The sequence below is a fragment of the Panicum hallii genome, chromosome 3 (assembly GCF_002211085.1).
Source record: "Panicum hallii strain FIL2 chromosome 3, PHallii_v3.1, whole genome shotgun sequence".
NCBI classification, from domain to species: Eukaryota; Viridiplantae; Streptophyta; class Magnoliopsida; order Poales; family Poaceae; genus Panicum; species Panicum hallii.
The window spans coordinates 12,417,603-12,437,859 of NC_038044.1; the positions used below are offsets into that span (position 1 = coordinate 12,417,603).

The 20,257-nt window shown below is 47.7% G+C and overlaps 4 protein-coding genes across 7 annotated transcripts; 3 read left to right on the top strand and 1 right to left on the bottom strand.

Annotated features, from left to right (window-relative positions):
* Nucleotides 1–6: 6 nt before the first annotated feature.
* LOC112885735 (guanine nucleotide-binding protein subunit beta-like protein A) lies at nt 7–2,247 on the top strand. The gene is made up of 2 exons (XM_025951367.1): nt 7–973; nt 1,926–2,247. The coding sequence occupies exons 1-2, from the start codon at nt 83–85 to the stop codon at nt 2,037–2,039; spliced, it is 1,005 nt and encodes a 334-aa protein (XP_025807152.1). The 5' UTR covers nt 7–82; the 3' UTR covers nt 2,040–2,247.
* Nucleotides 2,248–3,971: 1,724 nt separating this feature from the next.
* On the top strand, nt 3,972–5,552 carry LOC112887958 (beta-1,3-galactosyltransferase pvg3-like). The gene has a single exon (XM_025954257.1). It carries the CDS (start codon nt 4,176–4,178, stop codon nt 5,247–5,249), a length of 1,074 nt encoding a protein of 357 aa, XP_025810042.1. The 5' UTR covers nt 3,972–4,175; the 3' UTR covers nt 5,250–5,552.
* Nucleotides 5,553–7,870: 2,318 nt separating this feature from the next.
* LOC112884874 lies at nt 7,871–12,474 on the top strand. 4 transcript variants are annotated; one of them, XM_025950493.1, is made up of 5 exons: nt 7,871–8,500; nt 8,658–8,787; nt 9,238–10,866; nt 11,083–11,108; nt 11,561–12,474. In XM_025950493.1, exons 3-5 carry the CDS (start codon nt 9,312–9,314, stop codon nt 12,284–12,286), a joined length of 2,307 nt encoding a protein of 768 aa, XP_025806278.1. In that variant the 5' UTR covers nt 7,871–8,500; nt 8,658–8,787; nt 9,238–9,311; the 3' UTR covers nt 12,287–12,474. The 4 variants fall into 4 exon arrangements, with proteins under 4 accessions (XP_025806278.1, XP_025806277.1, XP_025806280.1 ...); XM_025950492.1 differs by having other exon boundaries at nt 7,871–8,787; XM_025950495.1 differs by having other exon boundaries at nt 7,871–8,787; nt 9,241–10,866.
* Nucleotides 12,475–12,778: 304 nt separating this feature from the next.
* LOC112885218 lies at nt 12,779–14,751 on the bottom strand. The gene is made up of 4 exons (XM_025950870.1): nt 14,655–14,751; nt 13,752–14,032; nt 13,138–13,668; nt 12,779–13,067 (listed from the first exon to the last, which is right to left on the bottom strand). The coding sequence occupies exons 1-4, from the start codon at nt 14,749–14,751 to the stop codon at nt 12,804–12,806; spliced, it is 1,173 nt and encodes a 390-aa protein (XP_025806655.1). The 3' UTR covers nt 12,779–12,803.
* Nucleotides 14,752–20,257: the final 5,506 nt, after the last annotated feature.

The following is a 20,257-nucleotide window of genomic DNA, read 5'->3' on the forward strand; positions in this document are numbered from 1 at the left end:
GCCCCTTTTCCTCCTGTCCCTCGCTCGCGCCGCCGCCGCCCCCTCCACCCCTACCCTCGCAGCCCCAACTTCCTCGGCGACCATGGCCGGCGCGCAGGAGTCGCTCTCCCTGGTGGGCACGATGCGCGGCCACAACGGGGAGGTGACGGCGATCGCGACCCCGATCGACAACTCGCCGTTCATCGTCTCGTCCTCCCGCGACAAGTCCGTGCTGGTGTGGGACCTGACCAACCCGGTCCACTCCACCCCGGAGTCCGGTGTCGCCGCTGACTACGGCGTCCCCTTCCGCCGCCTCACCGGCCACTCCCACTTCGTCCAGGACGTCGTCCTCAGCTCCGACGGCCAGTTCGCGCTGTCCGGCTCCTGGGACGGCGAGCTCCGCCTCTGGGATCTCTCCACCGGTCTCACCACTCGCCGCTTTGTCGGCCACGAGAAGGACGTCATCTCCGTCGCCTTCTCCGTCGACAACCGCCAGATCGTCTCCGCGTCCCGCGACAAGACCATCAAGCTCTGGAACACCCTCGGTGAGTGCAAGTACACCATTGGCGGCGACCACGGCGGCGGCGAGGGCCACAACGGCTGGGTCTCCTGCGTCAGGTTCTCCCCCAACACTTTCCAGCCCACTATTGTCTCCGGTTCCTGGGACCGCACTGTCAAGGTCTGGAACCTGACCAACTGCAAGCTGCGCTCCACGCTCGATGGCCACGGCGGCTATGTCAACGCCGTCGCCGTGAGCCCCGACGGTTCGCTGTGCGCCTCCGGCGGGAAAGACGGCTTTACTCTGCTGTGGGATTTGACCGAGGGGAAGAGGCTGTACTCGCTGGACGCGGGTGCCATCATCCACTCGCTCTGCTTCTCGCCCAACCGCTACTGGCTGTGTGCTGCGACTCAGGACTCCGTCAAGATCTGGGACCTTGAGTCGAAGCACGTCGTGCAGGACCTCAAGCCTGACATCCAGATCTCCAAGAACCAGGTATATGCCCTCCCTTTTGTCTTGTTAGCATTCTTGTGAAATCTTTTGTGCCTTGGTTAGGCTCTGTATATAATTGCATTTAGTGTATTCTTTGCTTGATTCCATGGGAATATTGAAGCCAACATTTCATAATTCTTGGGGATGTGCAAATGTGGACTGCCGTAGTGTTGTGTTACCTGAATAATAGTATGGGCTATCTGGATACCTACGTTATTGTTAATTTAGTCCATTAGTGCCAGTAATCCAACAGATGCCATATACTCCAGTGGAGGATCATCGTTAATGTGCAGAATTAGTAATGCAGGTTAAGATTTCACGTGTGGTGTAGCACAATTGTTTTATGAGTTCAATTATGCTCTGTTACCTGTTTTCCATCTGTTGCATCCAGTCTTGTTATCCAATCTGTTCTTCTGAGTATTGGCTCATCCATCCAGCAGCTGCTTGAAATATGCATCCTGTGAGAGTTTATAAGCTCATCCAGTCCATTCCTTCCACTCTGCATTATAATATGCTTGTTATGTCTCATCGGTCCGTTGTGCTCCTGATAGCACATCTAGATGACTAGATACTGTTTCATCATACCCCTGTGTTGTAATTGGGAAACCTTTTGTGTTTTACGTATATTGGTATAGTGTCGTTCTATATTAGACTCTGCTAACAGTGGAACTAACCCATGAGGTCCTCTACTTCTTCAGTGATATTTATCTTCAATTGCACATTGGAACAAAGTCTTCTATGTATTTTCTACTACTGAATGTTGTCATATTATTTGTATCCTGTCTTGCTGTGCAAGCATATTAGTTTCTCTTGAATCATGTTTTCAGCAGTTGGGTATTTGGATATTATCTTCACTTGTGTGGTTGGAGGATGGATTTGGTAGAAACTTATGTTTCAAATTATGCTTTATCCTATTGATGATGGATATTTGACTATTTCTGGTTCCCTTGTTTAGATCCTGTACTGCACAAGCTTGAGCTGGAGCGCGGATGGAAGCACCCTTTACACTGGCTACACCGATGGATCTATCAGGGTCTGGAAGATCTCTGGATTCGGCTACGCAGGCTAGATAGTAAAAGCCTTTTGGAAGGTCTAGGGAGTCTTTGTTTGGCAAAACATTGTAATGTTCGTCAAGTTTTTGACTGTCGTGAGCTATATTGTCTGTTTGGTACTTTCCGGTCGCCCAACTATTTATGCTTAGCTTTGTTAATGAGCTAATCGTACTATGGAAGAATCTATTTTGCACCATGGCTCTGTGTTTGCTGTTTCTGCATTAATATGTTATACTTCTGTCATGGAACTCGTGATGCTTGTTTCTGAGTTTGTGCTTCTCTGATGCGGTGTGATCCCAGTCTTGCCAATCTACGTCAAGAATTCAGGCCTAGTGCTGATTGATCCCAATTGGTCCTATTTCCCATGCTGTGATTCTGCTCTCTGCCGCGTTGCCATCGTATTCTGTTTATCAGCTGCATGCCATGTTGCCATTCCTAATCAGATTATGAATCGCAGCCACGAATCATGTTCGTTGACCACACTTAGGTTACATAGATTAGCTAGCCATGATTGAGGAAGACCTTGTAAACCTCAGCAGTCCATCAGGCTCATTCTCATCCCAACCTAACCTTCCCGATTTTAATTTCGTAAGTCCATGGTTAGAAATTGTCACCCTCAATGCTTAATCACATCTCCTCTACGGTTTCCCACTCCCATGAAAGCTCCTCCACGCCCCTTGACGCAGCTGCGTCGTCGACCAGTCGGAGCTGCTCAATTATTCAGGTCAAGTGACATCATATTTGTTCTTCTCTACACATGAGCGATATCACCAGCTAATCGCTCCAGTTGCTATCGGCTTCGCCAGTCGTCGTCTTCCTCCTTGTTCAAGCAGCTGGGGCTCACGGGAGCCGGTTCCCCGCTCTCCGGCCGCTACCTCCACCTCATCCTGCTCTGGGCAGGCTTCCTCGCGTTCACCGTCTTGGTCGTCCACTCCAACGAGTTCCCAACCCAATCCTTCTTCGCAGGCAGCTGCAGCCGCCCAGCGCGAACGCCGCCGCTGCCGCGTCACTGCGCAAAGCTGTCAGTGTCCCCCGTCCCCCATGCCGCCGCCACGGAGGCCGCCCAGTCGGCCAGTCGCCGGCGCGGCGCCGGAAGACGACGGCGACGTGCGCGACCTCATCGGCCGGCGCCGGACGACGCCTCGGCATCCAGACGCTGCCGGCCAAGTTCGAACGGCGGCACCAGCCCGAATCGGGGGGGGGGGGGGGGGGGGGGGGTGGTTGGGTAGGTACGGGATCCGGAATTTTTTTAAACAAACCCCTAAATCGGATCGCGACTATTAATCGCGATCCAAACTGGGGGTCTTTTCGAAAATGTTCCCAGTGCCGGAGCAGCCGAGCTCGCGCCGCCGCCGGCGACTTCTGCTATTCCAGTGCGCTCCGGGCGAGGCTAAATCGCTACACGCTCGCCTACGCCTAGCCATCCCCCTCCGAATCCCCGTGCGCCGCCGCTCTCGGTCCGAGCTACACCGGAAAAGCTGCCGGCGCGGCCGCGCCGGAGCGGAGGGAGCTGCGCGGCCTGCCGCTCTGAGACGGCGACGGCCTTCTATATACAGGTCGGGGATGCGGCGTCCCGTCAAGATTTTTCTCCGGCAGCTGCGTAGACCGGGGCATTGACGGCTGAGCAGCGGCAAGAGCAGGCCTGGCGGTCACGCTCCGCTCGGCGAGGACACGCGCACGGCGGCGTTAGAGCAGAGCAGACCTGCACGCGCACGGAGGCGTCACGCGTGATGGCCTCGTCGGAGAGACGCGGACGCCGCCCACGGAGCGCGCGAGGAGCGGCGAGGCTCGGATCTAGAACCACGGTTTCTCCCGACTTGGCACTAGCTAGCTCGTGACCCAAGCGAGAGACAGCTCTGGAACCAACGGCACGAAGATGAAGAAGCTCAGGCCGGGCAGAAAGGGAAAATCAAGTCACCCAAGAGAGATTAGCATTTCAATAGTGCTCGTTTAGATGAAAGCTCCGTGCCCATTCACGCAACCGCGCCGAGCCGCCGAGATTAGGACCAGGTCGTCCTCTGAACCGGCTCAATTATTCAGCTCAGATGACCTCATCATATTCTCAGCTTCGTAGCAACTGCGGTGCTCTGATTTGTTCTCTTAACTTGAGAGACATCACCGGCTAATCGTTCCAGCTGCTATCAGCTATCGCCATGGCGTCGTCTTCCTCCTTGTTCAAGCAGCTGGGCCTTACGGGGGCCGGCTCCCCCCTCTCCGGCCGCCACCTCCTCCTCATCCTCCTCGGTGCAGGCTTCCTCGCGTTCACCGTCTTCGTCGTCCACCCCAACGAGTTCCGAATCCAATCCTTCTTCGCAGGCAGCTGCGGCCGCCCCAGCGCGGAGGCCGTCGCTGCCGCGTCACCCGACAAGGCTGGCAGCGTCCCCCGTGCCACCGCCACGGAGGCCGCACAGGCGCCGGCGCCGGCGCCGGACGACGACGCCGATGTGCGCGTCCTCATCGGCATCCAGACGCTGCCGGCTAAGTACGAGCGGCGGCACCTGCTGCGGACGGTGTACTCGCTCCAGGTCCGTGAGCACCCGTCCCTCGCCGGGCGCGTGGATGTCCGGTTCGTCTTCTGCAACGTGACGTCCCCGGACGACGCGGTGTTCGTGGCGCTGGAGATCATGCGCTACGGCGATATCATCGTGCTGGACTGCGCGGAGAACATGGACAACGGCAAGACGTACACCTTCTTCTCCACCGTGGCCCGCGCGTTCAACACCACCAGGTACGACTACGTGATGAAGGCCGACGACGACACGTACCTGCGGCTGCCGGCGCTGGCGGCGTCGCTGCGCGGCGCCGCCCGGGAGGACGCCTACTTCGGGCTGCAGATGCCGTGCGACCGCGAGAACTTCTACCCGTTCCCGCCCTTCATGTCCGGGATGGGGTACGCGCTGTCGTGGGACCTGGTGGCGTGGGTGGCGGCGTCGGACCTTGCCCGGCGCGAGCAGGACGGGCCCGAGGACATGTGGACGGGGCGGTGGTTCAACCTCGCCGGCAAGGCCAAGAATCGGTACGACCAGGCGCCGCGGATGTACAACTACAAGGGCGCCTCGCCGGACAGCTGCTTCCGGCACGGCTTCGTCCCGGACACCATCGCCGTGCACATGCTCAAGGACGACGCGCGTTGGGCCGAGACGCTCGCCTACTTCAACGCCACGGCGGGGCTCCCGCTCTCCGGCCAGCTCTACCACCTGCCGCCGCCGGCAGGCAGCAGGCCCTGAGCTGAGTTGAAGTTGAACGGTTCCGTTCTTGGCGTGTTCGCTCCCGTGGGGCTCGGTCCCCGGATGCCTGGGTTGGATGTTGTCAAGGGTTGGTGGCGGTAGTTAGGCGAGAGGGAGGATAATCGTCTTGCCCATTTGGTGTCGCTGCTGAATAATGCTGCTAGAATAGGTGGTGGCATAATTGGGTTTGCTTGCATTTTCGAGTTTGAAATGGTGCCTCATCCCTGGACGCAACTGATGCCGTTGCGATCAAACTTTCCGAACTGAATGAAGTTTCAATTTTTTTTTTGAGGGGTATGAAAACTCACTAAGGAATTAAAATGCTCTGGGTACAAACGCCATGAGGCGGATTAAGAAGCCACACACGAGGAGTCGACGACCACAAGAATCTGAAAGAGCACTTTGCCAGCCGATGCGCTTCCTGATTCGATGCTCTTCGCTCGTGTACGAACTTCTTGCACTGAATGACGTTTCATGGCTGACTAGACGAAAACAGGAAGTCAAGCCGGCCCACGGTGCGTGACAACAGCGAGCTGAGCAAGGCTTGCTACTGGCTATTGACCATCGAGTACATGGTTGCATAGCGCGGTCCAACCTCTAGCGAATTCCACCTATTCTGAAGCCTGTGCGTGTGGCAGCGACCGGCGGGAACACGAACACCTTTGCTAGCGCCTGCTGAGCTGGGCTGGGCAGTTGCTGCTCGATTAGACGATTTCATTCAGATTCAGAGAGACCACAGGCTGCCCTGCCACAATGGTTTTTGGCTTTTTGCTAGCCACGCATACGGCACGCGGCAGACGTGGCTGCGTCGAGGCCAGTGAACCATCGCTCCGACCGCCGGCCTGATACAACCACACGTCCTCGGAACTGGATAGGTCATGCGACAGCTACAGTGCGGCGGACGGAAGCCACGCACGCACTCCGGCGCCTCGTCGCCAACCCCATTAGAGCAAAAAAATAGTTTAGCCTGCTGCCGACTGCAAGAGTTTGCTATATCATCTAAAGTTAATATTGAAGTCAACAAATATAATAGATTGGCTATTATGTTGGCTAAAAGAGTGTTGCGTAATTAATATTAGACCCACTTGCATACTCTCATTCTCTCACCTCAGTCTGGAAATTTGTGCTATAGCCAGTTATGAGCTGGCTACTATCCTACAGCCAGCTCCTTCTGTCTCTTCTCTCTTCTCTCCTCCACCTCAGCATAAATATAATAAAATAAGGTTTATAGCCAGCTGACTAGACCTTGTTGTAGCTGCTCTTGGCGGATCAGAACGAAGCGAGCGCTCCGGGCGGGGCAACAGCCGGCGACGGCGACCGCGGCCGCGGCGTCGCGATCCGGCGATGAATGCCAAGTTGCCAACAGTTGGGCGGTAGGCCGTGGCGCCGATGCTCTCCGGCGGCGACCGGAGAGAGGATCGATCGCGACGGCGCGACGTCGTCCACCCGGCGCGCGCCGCGGCCGGGTGCTGTCGGATCCTTCGGCGATCCAAGGGGGCCTCGTCATGTGCGGTGCCTCGCATTGATCAGTTGCATATTATCTCTCGATGCCGACCGGTGTCGTGCAGGGTAGCTAAGCCTATCTAAAAGCGAAAACGTATAAGGGGCAAGGACAAGTGTTAACGTTAACGTTCCCTGGTCCCTGGTTCTCGCAGAGCGAGCTGCTCTGTCCTGGCGCCCAATCGCGGGTGGTTCTATAAATTAAAAAAAAACTCTAAATTACTCCCCTCAACTATAACTAAAATCCGAATAACCCCCTGAAGATTCATTTTACTTCCGAACTATACCCTTGATTCAAATTACCCCTAACATAATTTATTTATTTTCATTTCTCCATGCATACGTAGAGTTTTAAGTTAAAATTTTACAATATGACAGTGCACATCATAACATAGGTTAGAAAAAATACATCATAATTTTTATCATTATTTCGATAGGTTAAAATATTTAATAATAAATTAATCATTAAAGTTCAAAGTTATATGAAAAATAATGATAAAAAATTGTTATAATTTTTTAATATGCATTGTGATGTCCATTAGTACCCTGCAAAATTTAAAATTAAAATTCAACTTGTGTACGAAGAATAAAAAAGATAAATTGTATTATAGGGTAAAATGAACTAAATAACATAGTTTAGACGGTAAATCGAACCAAATTATATTTTAAGAGATTATTCAGATATTGGCTTAAATTGAACTTTTTTCTAAATTTATTTAACCCTATGGGAGCACAGGTCCCTTTGGTTCAGCTGTGAAGATGCTATTGCTTCCAAAACAAAGCTAAAAATCAAATTATAAATTAGAGAGAGTTGCTTCCTTGCAGATGCTTCTACAGAAGCTGATTTCCACATCTTATAGTCCATAACATTTTTTTCACAGCCACAGCTCAACCAAACACGATCTAGCGATTTTTCGCAGGACAAACGATGCTAAACGCTTGCAACTCAGCAGCTTGCTATCGTAGTCGGCAGAGCTGCAACTGCGAGTCGTCCACCCTCCCACACCCCCTCCGATGGCGCCGTGTCGAACGGAGAACACTGTGCAGCTACTGGAGCCCACCGCCATGCTGTCGTTGGAGGGCTGCTCGATCTGCCACCAACAGCCTCTACGCCAACCGTAGGGCCGCAGCGGGGGGACCCCCTACCCGCACCCTGAGATATTTTCCGCTCCCGATCGGCCGTACGCTCCCCATCCGACGCCTCCGCTGCCGCCGCCGCGGTCGCCGCCCCGGCCGACGGCCGCCTTTTGAGGACGTGGCCCAGGAGGCGGCTTCGCTTTTCCCTGTTCCTCCCCTCCCCTCCACTCCCTTCCCTTCCGTCCAGGTTCTCTCCCCCCTCGGCTCTGGCTTGGCTTGGCTTGGCTCCTGCCTGACCCTTCCTCCGGAGTTAATGCCTCCGCCTCCGAGTCAGTGCAGCTGCAGCCAGGGCTTGCCGTCTCCGTCCCGCTCCGCGCGGCGTGGGTGGTAGCGCTCCCCGTCCGCGCGCGTGGTGGTTGGGATGGGCGGAACTGGAGCGGGGGAGTGTGCAGGTTGAGGAGTTGAGGGACCTGTTGTGGCGCGTGTCTCCCTGTCGCCCACAGGTTCTTTTTATGCCTCCGCGGCCACGGGGGGACGGATTCCGGAGAGGGATTTTGCAGCAGTTGAGCTGGTGAGTCGGGGGCGGCGGGGCGCGGGTGCTTTGATCCACCGGCGCCTGGGCTGCCGTACGTTCTTGTCGCCGTGGCGGCGGTCGCGGCAGCGGCGCAGCTCGGGTGAGTGGTGCCTGCTCCTGCCCGTTCCGGCGCTGGATTCTGGGTGTTTTGGGCGGCGGTTTGGAGCGAGAACTGCGGGAGAAATCTTGGCTTCTGGCTGGCCTTGTTCTAGTTCATCCTGCTTCTGTACGTGGTGTTGATTCGCAGCGTTTCGCAGGAACGTGGCTGCGTGCTTGTGCGCGTTCCTTGCCTAGCTTGGCGTGATCCAATTCTGGTCCCGACTGAAAGGCGGCGTGGTGCGCGCTGCAGAACATAACTATACAAGCGTGTGCTTCGTGCTTGCGAAGGTATTAATGCTTGGCGTTTTGCTTCATTTGAAGTTGAATGGTTGCTTTTAATATGCCATGTTTTGTGCGTGCCAGATCCGCTTGATTTATGTAGCCGTTTTTTCATAGTTCTGTCTGAAAATGAGAAATCTGCTGCTGAAACATCACTCTTAATGTTTTCTGAAGAGTTTGTACCGCAAAGTCATGCTCATGCACCAAGTAGGAGAACTAAACTCTTTGTGATGGAAAACTGCCAATTTGGTTCCATTCCTTCCATACATTCCCCCACTATGCTAGTTCTTGTGGAATCTCCAGCATGATGGATCGGCTGGATTAAAAGTGCAGTTGTATCTATGCAACGTTAATGGAACTTCTTACCCTTTTCTGTTTATGTGATTTACCATGCATCATTTATTCTGGCAGGCTCAAGATTTCATTGCCTCTGATTGTTGTTCTTTGCATCCTTGACAGAAGTTTCTGCAAACATCATTCCAAGCTCGTGAGGAAAGTCAATTTTGTTTTTTTATAGACTTTGCACTCCAATCATGTCGGACTTCGTCGGGAGTAGATATGATAAGCAAGAAGATTTTCAAGTTCTATTGAACAAGAAAGACCCTGGAGAATCACCGAAACACAAGCATTACCTGTGGATGGCACACTGGACCAAAGCAAGCAGCAGCGCAGAACCCCAAAATAACAATAGCAGCAACCCTTTGGAGGATATCAACAAGGCCAGTACTACAAAAGACAGTGAGACTTTGCCTTATGAATTCATGAAATCAACAGTAGCTGAAAGGCTCATGATAGGAGTAAGCCATGGAAATGCCTCCGTTCAGCATGCCCAACAATTCAATTCTAGTATGTGGGGTGTGGCACATCATGTTTGCAATGAATTGGGAGCAAAGAATAATGAGCAGGTTGATGAGTCTTTTGAAAAATCTATGAAGAAGAATGCTGTGAACTTGCGTGCTAGGGCAGTTGTGTCAGAAACATATTCTGTTCACAAGCTTTCAGAATTACCGTTGAATTTTCAGAAACTTGGGAACTCGGAGGATCCAAATTCAGATTGGAGCCACTTTCCTATGTTTGCAATTAATCAAAAGATTGGCAACATACTCAACCCAAAACGAAGGTCTGCACTTGGTCCTGCATCACTGAATCTAAATATGTCTACATCTCATGTTATGGCTCTATCGTCACAGGAATATAGGGTGAACTCACATCAAACTGCTGATGAGAATATGGAAATGTCCAAACCTGCAGGAGGTTTTGCATCTCCCATAGAGGATCCTGGTGGCCTCAACTCAGATCCTTCAGGGCAAAAGTTAAAAAGGAAATTATTGGATACAATGTCATGTTCTTGCAGCAAGGATGACAACAACTCATCAGATTGTCCAATAGATGAGCAGCATACAAGCCACTATTTTGCAAAAGCAAAGCATGAGCTACCCTGTGCATCTAATGGAAAGAAGTTCACATTTGCAGAAAACAAAAACTACCACAGGGTCGCAAGTGCGTTCCACAATCTGAAGACAAGAAGATCTTCTGTCCATAAACAACAAAATGATGCAAAGGCCACATCCTGCACTTCAGTACTTGGTAGAGAGTTTCAGAATGAACCAATAACTATTTCTAACAACAGCAAGAAGGATGCTGAGAATTTAAATGAGACATATAGATCTCATGACAAGGCTGTTTCATGTTCTTTGTTACCTTTTGAGCAGCAGCATCTGAAAATACAGAGAACGGAATCTGCAGCAAATTTGGGAGGCTACATGTTACCTGGTCAAATCGCAAACAAGTTGACAGAAAAGAGTAAGAGTAATGGTGAGCTGCTGACACATGGACCAAAGTCAAAGGAGATGCATACAGGTTCTTGCAACCGACGAGGACCCTGTTTATTTGAAAAGTTAACAATTTCTTCCAAGTCACAAAGTGGGTATCCTAAAAATTCTGCGTCTTCAGGGAAATCTAGTGGCTTTGGAGTTTGTATGTATGGCACCAATATTGGCAGTCAGCTATTTGGAGCACAGAATCAATCTTCAGTTAGGACTGAAACATTGTACAGCGATACTCTTATTCCATCCAAATCCTCAGCAGGTGAGGGATAGCATCTGTATAATACAGTATCAGCTAAGACCATCCTTTAGTAAATAGTTGTTTGTGCTTAAAGGTGTTTCTTGGTTATGCAAACATATATATAAACAGAGCAGCATCACTGAAATATTCCATCTAATACGCATGTTCTTCTTTTTTTTCTGGTAGCAGAATCACTCTCAGACTCACACTTGTTTTGTTTTTTCTGGATTGTTGCAGGCATTGCTTCATTGTCGGCACAAAAGGTATCAGTGTTCTGTGGCAATCTGACCTCCTGGCTTGCGCAGAAAGAGTGTTCCTGAATTAACTTATATGGCTCGATAATTTTTTTAAAAAAATAACATATATGGATTCAAACTGTTTTTGTATTGTTTGGATGGTTTTGGAAAAAAACAACTTGCCTGTAAAGGCTTATAAACTTTACTGTCAAAACTGCATTTTGATGCATCATCATCTTTGTCTTCGGTGTTTATGACTTTGGCCATTTATCCGATAGATCTTTCCTATCTATGCTCTTCAGTTACAGTCTTAAAAATTTGATCAGTTTTAGGTCAGTTTGAATTAATGCTCACTTCCAGTTTCTTATTATTCCACATGATAATTATTTGAAGTTGCACTGTTCTTATCGATTGTGGACCCTTGGCAGTCGATAAATCTCTGTACTAATACTTTTATTACCAAAAAAAATGTAATACAGGACTACGTTTGCCCAGATGAAGCAAAAAGTGAGCAGCTGGCAACTCCTTCCCAAAGAGGAGATTCACGATGCAGTAAAGATGACGGGTTCCATAATGTGAATGAAAATCATGATGTTTCGTCAAAAGCTACTATTGCCAGTAAGCCATCATGCATGCCCAGAACAAGAATCACAAACCTAGATCTCATCCTATCCCAGATGAGCAGAATGAGAAATCAAATTTCTAGTGGTATAGTTCAACCACCAATTGGTGCCGAGCCAAGTGATAGATGGCTCAAGCGGCTACAGCTTGATATATCAGATCCTGACATCCCTGGTTCCAAGAGGCCAAAAATTGGAGACAGTCCTCCACTCGGGCAAACAAATTGTTTGTTTGGCATGGCTCTTCCTTGCAACAAGATTGATGCCGAAATGATTGGTCGTGCCAAGGCAGACCAGAGTTTGGATGAAGGGAATAACGAACTCCAAGACAAGCGAGGAAGATCCCCAGTTCCAGCAAAGAGTATGAGTAGCTGGATAGGAAGATGGTGCCAAGGCGGCACTTCTGTTTTTCATGAAGACCCATGTCAGGGAAGACAAGCAACAAAACATGACCAGCCATCTGAAGAACTTGAAGGACAGTTCCCGAGCATCGCTGCTATGGCGATGATGGGGCGAGTGATGAACAAGCTCCGTCCGTGCGAGCATCAGAAACAGGGGCCATTTGTGGTTTGGAAGACAGATTGATTTTGAATATATTTTCTTGCGTGTAATTTTCTGGTTCCTTTTTAAAGAAATGTAAAGCTACTGTGAATTGTGCCTGAAATTGGTTCATCGTTCTGGTCTGCTATTGTTATTAAGTGAAACTAGTTTAGCAGGCCAAACAGTAGATTATATTGATACCATTAAGATGAAACTTGTCAATTGTACCTGAATTGCAACGTGGATCACAAGGAAAATTGAAAGTTTGGAAAACATCGATCTCCAATTTCCTTCGACAGTTTTGTTTTTACTAACAAAAGCTGTTAGAAACAAGGTTGGAGACAGTTTGTATAAGGGAACTTTATCATCATTATTTAGTCCAAAAGTAAACCATAAACTTTCCGGTTATCAGTTCATCATCATGGCCCGCTGTCGTCATTATACTCTGAAACGAGAAACCGATTAGCATCTAGCCATCTATTGATGGATGGTGAACTGAACTATGACAGAAATCGAACAAGCGACCATTCCCCATACCCATAACAATGTTCCATGATACTAATTAGTACCTGGTGGAGGACCAAAGACCCAGATATTTGGATATTGCACTTTGAAAGTAGATGTAACTGTAACCCAAGGGCCTTCCAGAGCCAAAGTCGGCCACACCTTTTAGAGTCTGACTTCTCATATCAACAGCGAGCACTGATGCCTTTGTCCCCATGAGATCGTATTTATCCTTGAGGTAAACAACATCATCATCGTGCAAGCTCAGAGCAGGAAAACCTGAGTAGACTCCCTTCAAGATTGGTCTTGTGGGCTCAGCTTCCTGCAGATTAGGCGTTACTTCAGGAATCGCCGGATCATTGCGAACTTTGATCCTGCAGCCCTCCTCCCACTCTGTCGAAGAAACCTTCCTGCTCCATGTGGCTGCTTCCGACCACCAGGCCTGATCCAATGTACAAATACATATCAAAGTACTCGATACACCCTTTTCCGAAGACATTGATGTCCCGAAAGAGCAATGGAGGAGTTTCGGGCAGATTGGGTCGAAGCAGCGGCGTTAGTGGAATGTAGCGAAGATTGTTCTTCTCACGGAGCAAGTCGCAGATGAGGATGCCCTTGCAGAGATCACTCCAACCCACCGAACCGTGCTCCCCTCCGATGGTGATTACTTTGCTGGTATACGTGTACTCCTTTGCCTTGGGTGAATCAAGATGCATCAATTTGTTGCTCCACGACTTACTCTTGGAGTTGTACAGGTGGAGGATGAACTCTTTATTAGTGAAGTCCCGACACAGGAAGGCGATGAAGTACATGTTGCCGCGGCGGTAGCGGCAGCGCAGGAGGCCAGCGTCCTTGTCAGCGAAGAGGAGGCTTGGGGGCGTCGGGATCAGCTGCAGCGATGGCGGCTTGTCCTTGGTGCCGGCCTGATAGACGAAGTAGTCGTTGTTCCTTGGGTTGAGCCGTTGAGGTTGCAGAGTGGAGCGCAGATGAGGACGCGAAGCAGGACGAGGTCCTCCTCCGTGCAGAGGATCTTGGGAATGTCGCCGATGGCGGAACTCCCCAGCTCAGGGACGTGGACCGTGAAGCAGGAGGCGCGTGGCGGGTGGGCTACCCAGAAGGCCACTTGGATTCGCTTGCCGTCCTTGGTGAAGCCGTCGGCGGTGGTGTCGTTGGTGCGGTCGCTGATGTAGCCTTCAGGATTGAGGAGGATGGACCCCGGGAGAGGACCAGAACCAGGATCATCGGGGTGGATAGGCGGAGGCATCAGGATGTCAAGTACCTGTTCTTCTGCGAATGACAGACCATCGTGAGAATGGCTATCGTCTTCCGTTGAAGTTGGGAACCCTAACGAGAGAGAGAGAGAGAGAGAGAGAGAGAGAGAGAGGAAGGAGAGGTGGGGGGATTCCTCGGCCCTTCGATCGGATGGGAGCGATGGAGGCGGAAGAAGTGCAATCTCCGAATGGTATCCGTCGGTTGCAAAATGTTCGGTCCAGAACTCCACATGAGATGAGCCTCTTGCAGCCCTAGCGAACTTTGCGGTTATCCCCCGCCCCCACTCCCCGGATTTAGATCGTGTGCAGTCACCTACAGTGACTGCCGAGTGTGCACTCATCCGTAGCGACGGCACTCGGTGGTCACCGCATCTGCACCATCCACTTTTGATCTGACAATGATATGCTCCCACCCGCTCAATCCTTTCACAACAGTAGCCGAATGGCCCATCTCGACCCATAACAGTGTGCGACTCAAGCGGTGGAGGCATCAAGCCTCTCTGCCGCCTCCGCCGCCGTCACTATTATCTTCCTTGCTAGATGCATGCCTTCATCGTTACAGCGCCCGACCATCGACCTCCAGGAGTACCGGGACGCGGCTGCCCCGTGGCTTAGCGTAGTGAGCGTTCCCATCTTACCTGCGCGACTGCCGCCCATTCCCCTGCCGTCAAGTCTTGGTCTCATGCCGCTCGGTGGTGAGAATCCATCCTCCTTGCCGGCATGCTCATCCACCATGGACGAGGTGGAGCTTCCCAACACATCGAGCTGCAGCTGCAGGGCACGGCCACAGAGAGCATAGCCGGGGAGCTCAAGCTGGAAGAAGCATGTGTTCTGTAAATCGTACTTTGCCTAGTATTCTGTAAACTATGCGGGTGCTAGCAAGTTGGGCAAATTGTGATTGCATGGGACACATCAAAGACTATAGAAATTGTATAGATGGCAAATTGTATTCTAAATTGTGCTATCACATGAATAAACAGAAAGTTGTAGAGCTCAAAATGTTGTATTGTTCTGTCATACTGAAACTCAAAATGTTGCAGAGCTCAAATGCTCAAGTGCATATGATATACTAAATTAAACATTTGATACTTCTTTCACAGCAATCGACCGCAGAGAGGTGGCAGAGAGGCTCGATGCCTCGACTGCTTGAGTCGCACGCTGCTATGGGCCGAGATGAGCCATTCGGCCTGCTGTTGTGTGGAAGGATTGAGTAGGTGGGAGCTGGTCATCATCAGATCGAGAGAGGATGGTGTAGATGCGGTGACTGCCGAGTGCAATCACTGTGAATGACTGCAGACGATCTGAGCCACTCCCCAACCCACCACACAAACTCGCTTAATCGCTTGAAAAAGTTTGCATGAAAAAGTCTCAGACAAAAATTTGTAAGATTCTCCTCTAGAACTTTTATATACTAATAATAACTTGCGAGCATGTACAATCTTTCAAGGTTCTATTTGATTTTAGAGAAGAATTTGTACAATGAAAACTGACTACATGTAGATACAACAACCCTTACTTTTCGCAACAAGAGGGAAGCCTCTATGCATTGTAGAATATCAAATTCATCACAAATAATGAGATGGTGGTCTTAGTAGCTCGACAATTATTGCAGCATGACAATCTAAGATAATAGTCACTAACCAAACTTTACAGATTTTGATAATACCATTGAAGATCTAGTCATTTAATTATTAAGATGCTCAGAAAAAATAAAGTTGTAGGTAGATTCACGAGGTAAATAGGTATTTTGGTCCTCAACTCTACCCTGTGGGTCAAGTTCGTCTCTAAACTATCAGATCGGCCAATTTAGTTACTCAACTTTCATTTTTGATCAAATTCGTCCTTGTGCAGGTGTAGCTCTCCAAATTGGCATGAAACTAATACAAAACATCATTTTTGCCCTTGGTTTATTCCCTTCAATTTCTTAGAAACGCTAACCCATACTACTCCACTCAGCGTTAGAATTTAAAATTAGATTGTCTATTTTAAACACTAGAATTCAAGTTCTAAAACCAGTGGCCCAAATTACTCCATTGATGGGAAAATTACATGTTCAAAGTAAATTATACAATAACACATCGGTGGAAACTGAGGAGGGTAGGAAGGAGCCGACATGTTTGATCCAAAAAGGAAGTTAAGGGACTAGATTGGTCGATTTGAAAGTTGAGGAATAAACTTGACCATCAGAAAGTTGAGGGATGCAAATGCCTATTTTGCCATTCGTTAAGTAGGGCTGATAAACCACTATTGTGACAGGCTAAGAAGAAACGCTGGTGATAACAGAACTATCATGCAGGAAGCTGCTGACCTCAAATGTGTCAAAAACCTAGAAGTCCCTATCAAGGGTGCAGGTAACTCTTTTGCTGCTCTTGACTCTCAGTATTTAGCTCTAATTGCTGATAATATTGATATTTCCTTAGGCACCGATAACCATGAATGCCTTTTTAATATTGACTGTTTGAAAGATGATGAGAATAGGAAAAGTGCTAGATTTGAACAAGAGCATCCAGAGTTACCCTCCCTAGTAACCTAGATGTTGTAGTGGATATTGCTATTGATAGTAATGCACCAATAGATTAGGTGATTAATGCTGTTACTGATAACAATAATCCAATAGAACTAAAATATGATGAGAATATTACTAATGTTTGCAACATAATCTTTGAATAATCTCTGAGTGATATTAATCCTCCAGCTTTGGTTAATAGGAAAGAGACTTGGTCTCAAATTTGCAGAAAAGCATTGATGCTAAAAGTAAAAACAAGTTATCTAATGTTAGGCGCATTTTGGAATATCAGAAGCTGGAATAAAATAGACAGATTAGAATGCTCAAGAGACTTTGTCAATAATAACAGACTTGACTTTATTGGTATCCAGGAAACCAAAAGAAACTCTTTCTATCATTCTTTTTATAATGCTTTAGGGATCCCTTTTGATTGGAATTTCCTACCTGGCTGTGGTATTGTTGGAGGTATCCTGGTAGGTTTTAGAAGTAATAAGTTTGATATTCTAAGGTGGGATATGAAACAGTTTTGCATCTCTGCCTATATCAAAAATAACTATGATAGTTTCTCTTGGAGACTAATAACTGTGTATGGGTCTGCCTATGAAGAAGGTAAATAAGAGTTCATTAATGAACTCCATGAGGTGTTGAGTGATTGGGATGGTCCCACTTTAATTGGGGGAGATTTTAACTTAGTCAGACACTCTTCAGAAAAGAATAATGGGAATATTACTTTTCATTGGTCTGATCCATTTAATGATTGGATTAACCACTGGGGCTTGATTGAATTCAAAAATCCTACTAGGGCCTACACCTGGACTAATAACCACGATCAATCTATTATGGCTGTCTTGGACAGAGTTTTGGCTTTCACTAATTTTGAAGCCCAATACCCCTTGGCCAATGTGAGAAGCATTTCCAAACTAGGTAGTGACCATGTTCCTCTCATTGTTAACTTTGACATGGACCAAGAAAGAAAACCACACCTTTTTCGCTTTGAAAAATGGTGGTTGGAACAGGTTGGTTTCTCTGATTTATTTAGAGATGTCTGGGATACTCAGTGCTCCTTGACAAACCCAATTGAGGTTTGGCAATTCAAACTAAGAGCACTTAGGAAGAAACTTAAGGGCTGGTCCTTGAATATTAATGGTGAGATGAGAAAGAAGAAACAAGCCTTAAGTGATGAGTTTGACATCTTGAATGTTTTCTTTGAAGAAAACAACCTTAATGATCAAGAGAGAGAGAGAGAGAGAATGCAGAGTGTTAAGAATCAGCTACAACATATCTGGCATATGGATGAATTTAAAGCCAAACAAAGATCTAGAGAAAAGTTTATTAGAGAAGGTGATTCCAACGTTGCCTACTTTCAAGCAATTGCCAACCAAAGAAAGAGAAGAAAAAAATGATCTATGCTCTGTAGGGCCCTGAGGGAGAGGTTAAGGATCATACGGATAGCTTTTGATAGCTACTGACTTCTACAAAAACCTTTTTGGCATGAGGATAAACCAAATTTCCACTTCAAACTCTTTTTGGAGAGAGGAGGAGAAGGTGACTGTAGAAGAGAATGCTCTTCTGACCTCACCTCTTTCTGAGGAGGAAATAAAAAATGTCATCTTTAGGTCATATGCTGATGGGGCACTAGGCCCTCATGGCTTCCCTTTCCTCTTTTATCAGAGGTTCTGAAACTGATTAAGTCTGACTTTATAGCATTAGCATTAGTCAGAACTTTTGAGGAGGGGCAGCTTGATATCCGCAGGCTTAACTATGTGATGTTGACCCTAATCCCAAAAGAGACAAGTGCTACAGAGATGAAGAAGTTTAGGCCTATAGCCCTAATCAACTGCAGCTTTAAAATTTTTAGTAAAGCCTTGAATAATAGGTTGATCAAAATTATTGATAGATTGATCTCTCCAAACCAAACCGCCATTATAAAGGGGAGATATATTTTAGAAAGTGTGGTGGCTGCCCATGAAATTATTTATGAGGTTCCTAGAAAAAAAGAGGGTGGCATTGTGCTTGAATAGATTATAAAAAAGCATATGACAGAGTTAATTGGGACTTTCTTGTTGAAGTTCTGACTTCTAGAGGTTTCTCTGAGACCTAGGTTAACTGGATAATTAAGCTAACCCAAGGTGCCTCGGTTTGTGTTAGCTTAAATGATGAAAATAGGCCTTACTAAAAGGGCTGAGACTGGGGATCCTTTATCTCCTTTACTCTTTAACCTAGTCGTGGATGTCTTCACTAAAATGCTATCTAAAGCCTCTACTAAAGGTCTCAATGGCGGTTTGCTAACTAACATGATAGAAAGAGGCATTGTTAGTCTGCAATATACGGATGATACAATTTTATTCTTAAAAAATGACCTAGATCAAGCCAACCACTTTGAATGGCTTATGACTTGTTTTGAAAACCTCTCAGGCACGAGGATCAATTATAACAAAAGCGATTTTATCACTATGGGAGTGTCGGAAAATGTAGCTTTAGCTAGACTTTTTTGCTGCAATATTGGGTTTTTCCATCAAATACTTGGGGTCCCAATACATTTTACCAAGCTCAGCAGAGAGATATTCAACCTTCAGTGGATAAGCTTCTGAGAAGAATCTTTGGCTAGAAGGGTAAACTTCTGTCTAGTGCTGGGAAGCTACATCTCCTTAAGTCATATCTTGCCAGCATACCAGTTATTTGCTATCTGTTATTAAATTCCCAAAATAGTCTGTAGTGAGTATTAACTCTCAGATGGCCAATTTCCTTTGGAATGACCAAGAAGGGAAACATAAGTACCACCTCTCTAATTGGCAAAGTGTGGCTTAGAAAAAAGAGTTTGGAGGTTGGGGGATCCCTGAACTAGGTTGCCTGAATATGAGCCGGTTGGCCTCTTAGGTTGATAGATATCATCTTAGTGATAATGTGATTTGAAAAAAAATCATTGATTACAAGTATAGAACTAAATAGCTAAATTTATTCTGCTGCCCCGTGATTGGTGCCTCACCCTTTTGGAGAGAGGTTCTTTGGGTCAGTAAAGCAGCACAGCTTGGGGTTAGATGGAAAATCGGTGATGGAAAGTCAGTCATGTTCTGGGAAAATTCTTGGTTTCGTATGTGCAACTTAGGTATCCAGTTTTAGGAACTGTATGTTATTTCCAACTAAAAGAATGCTAGTGTGGCTGACGTTTGGGATGGAACTGACCTTAAAATCTCCTTTAGGAGAGATGTGTTCCCAAGATTATTGCAAATGTGGCTGGACTTAGCGTCAATATAGCAGAGTCCAGTTCTTACTCTGACGATCGTGATGCTATTATGTGGTCTTTTGCTGATAGCAATAGCTTCTCTGTTCAAGCTGTATACAAAACTATTAGCTATAGGGGTGTGCAACCAACTTATACTCTATTTGGAAGATTTGTGTCCCTCCTCGGAGTCATATATTTTTATGGCTTCTGTCCAACAATAAGACTCTCACCGGAACTAATCTAGCTAAAAGAAGACATGTCGAAGATCAGACTTGCTTGTTTTGTAATGAGTCAGAATCAGTTACTCACTTATTATTTGACTGTTGTGTGGCAAAAGTCTTATGATCATATCTATCTGACATCTTTTAAATTAATTTGGGCATGGATTATGAGTCAGTGCCCGTTGGTAGGTTAGTGACACAAAATATAAGGTTATGAATGGTTGCTTGGCCGCTTTGATGTGGTCCTTATGGAAATTTCGTAATGAAATGTGTTTTTAGGGGAAAATGTGG

Excerpts from the sequence above, each read along its gene's own strand:
- LOC112885735 (XM_025951367.1), top strand. The coding sequence starts at position 83 with ATGGCCGGCGCGCAGGAGTCGCTCTCCCTGGTGGGCACGATGCGCGGC. Across the intron at positions 974-1,925 it reads TCCAGATCTCCAAGAACCAG|ATCCTGTACTGCACAAGCTT; the intron begins GTATATGCCCTC and ends TCCCTTGTTTAG.
- LOC112887958 (XM_025954257.1), top strand. The coding sequence starts at position 4,176 with ATGGCGTCGTCTTCCTCCTTGTTCAAGCAGCTGGGCCTTACGGGGGCC.
- LOC112884874 (XM_025950492.1), top strand. The coding sequence starts at position 9,312 with ATGTCGGACTTCGTCGGGAGTAGATATGATAAGCAAGAAGATTTTCAA. Across the intron at positions 10,867-11,082 it reads TCCATCCAAATCCTCAGCAG|GCATTGCTTCATTGTCGGCA; the intron begins GTGAGGGATAGC and ends GGATTGTTGCAG. Across the intron at positions 11,109-11,560 it reads CTTCATTGTCGGCACAAAAG|GACTACGTTTGCCCAGATGA; the intron begins GTATCAGTGTTC and ends AATGTAATACAG.
- LOC112885218 (XM_025950870.1), bottom strand. The coding sequence starts at position 14,751 with ATGGTGGATGAGCATGCCGGCAAGGAGGATGGATTCTCACCACCGAGC. Across the intron at positions 14,033-14,654 it reads AATGGGCGGCAGTCGCGCAG|AAGAACAGGTACTTGACATC; the intron begins GTAAGATGGGAA and ends TGTCATTCGCAG. Across the intron at positions 13,068-13,137 it reads AGGAAGGTTTCTTCGACAGA|GAAGCTGAGCCCACAAGACC; the intron begins GTGGGAGGAGGG and ends CCTAATCTGCAG.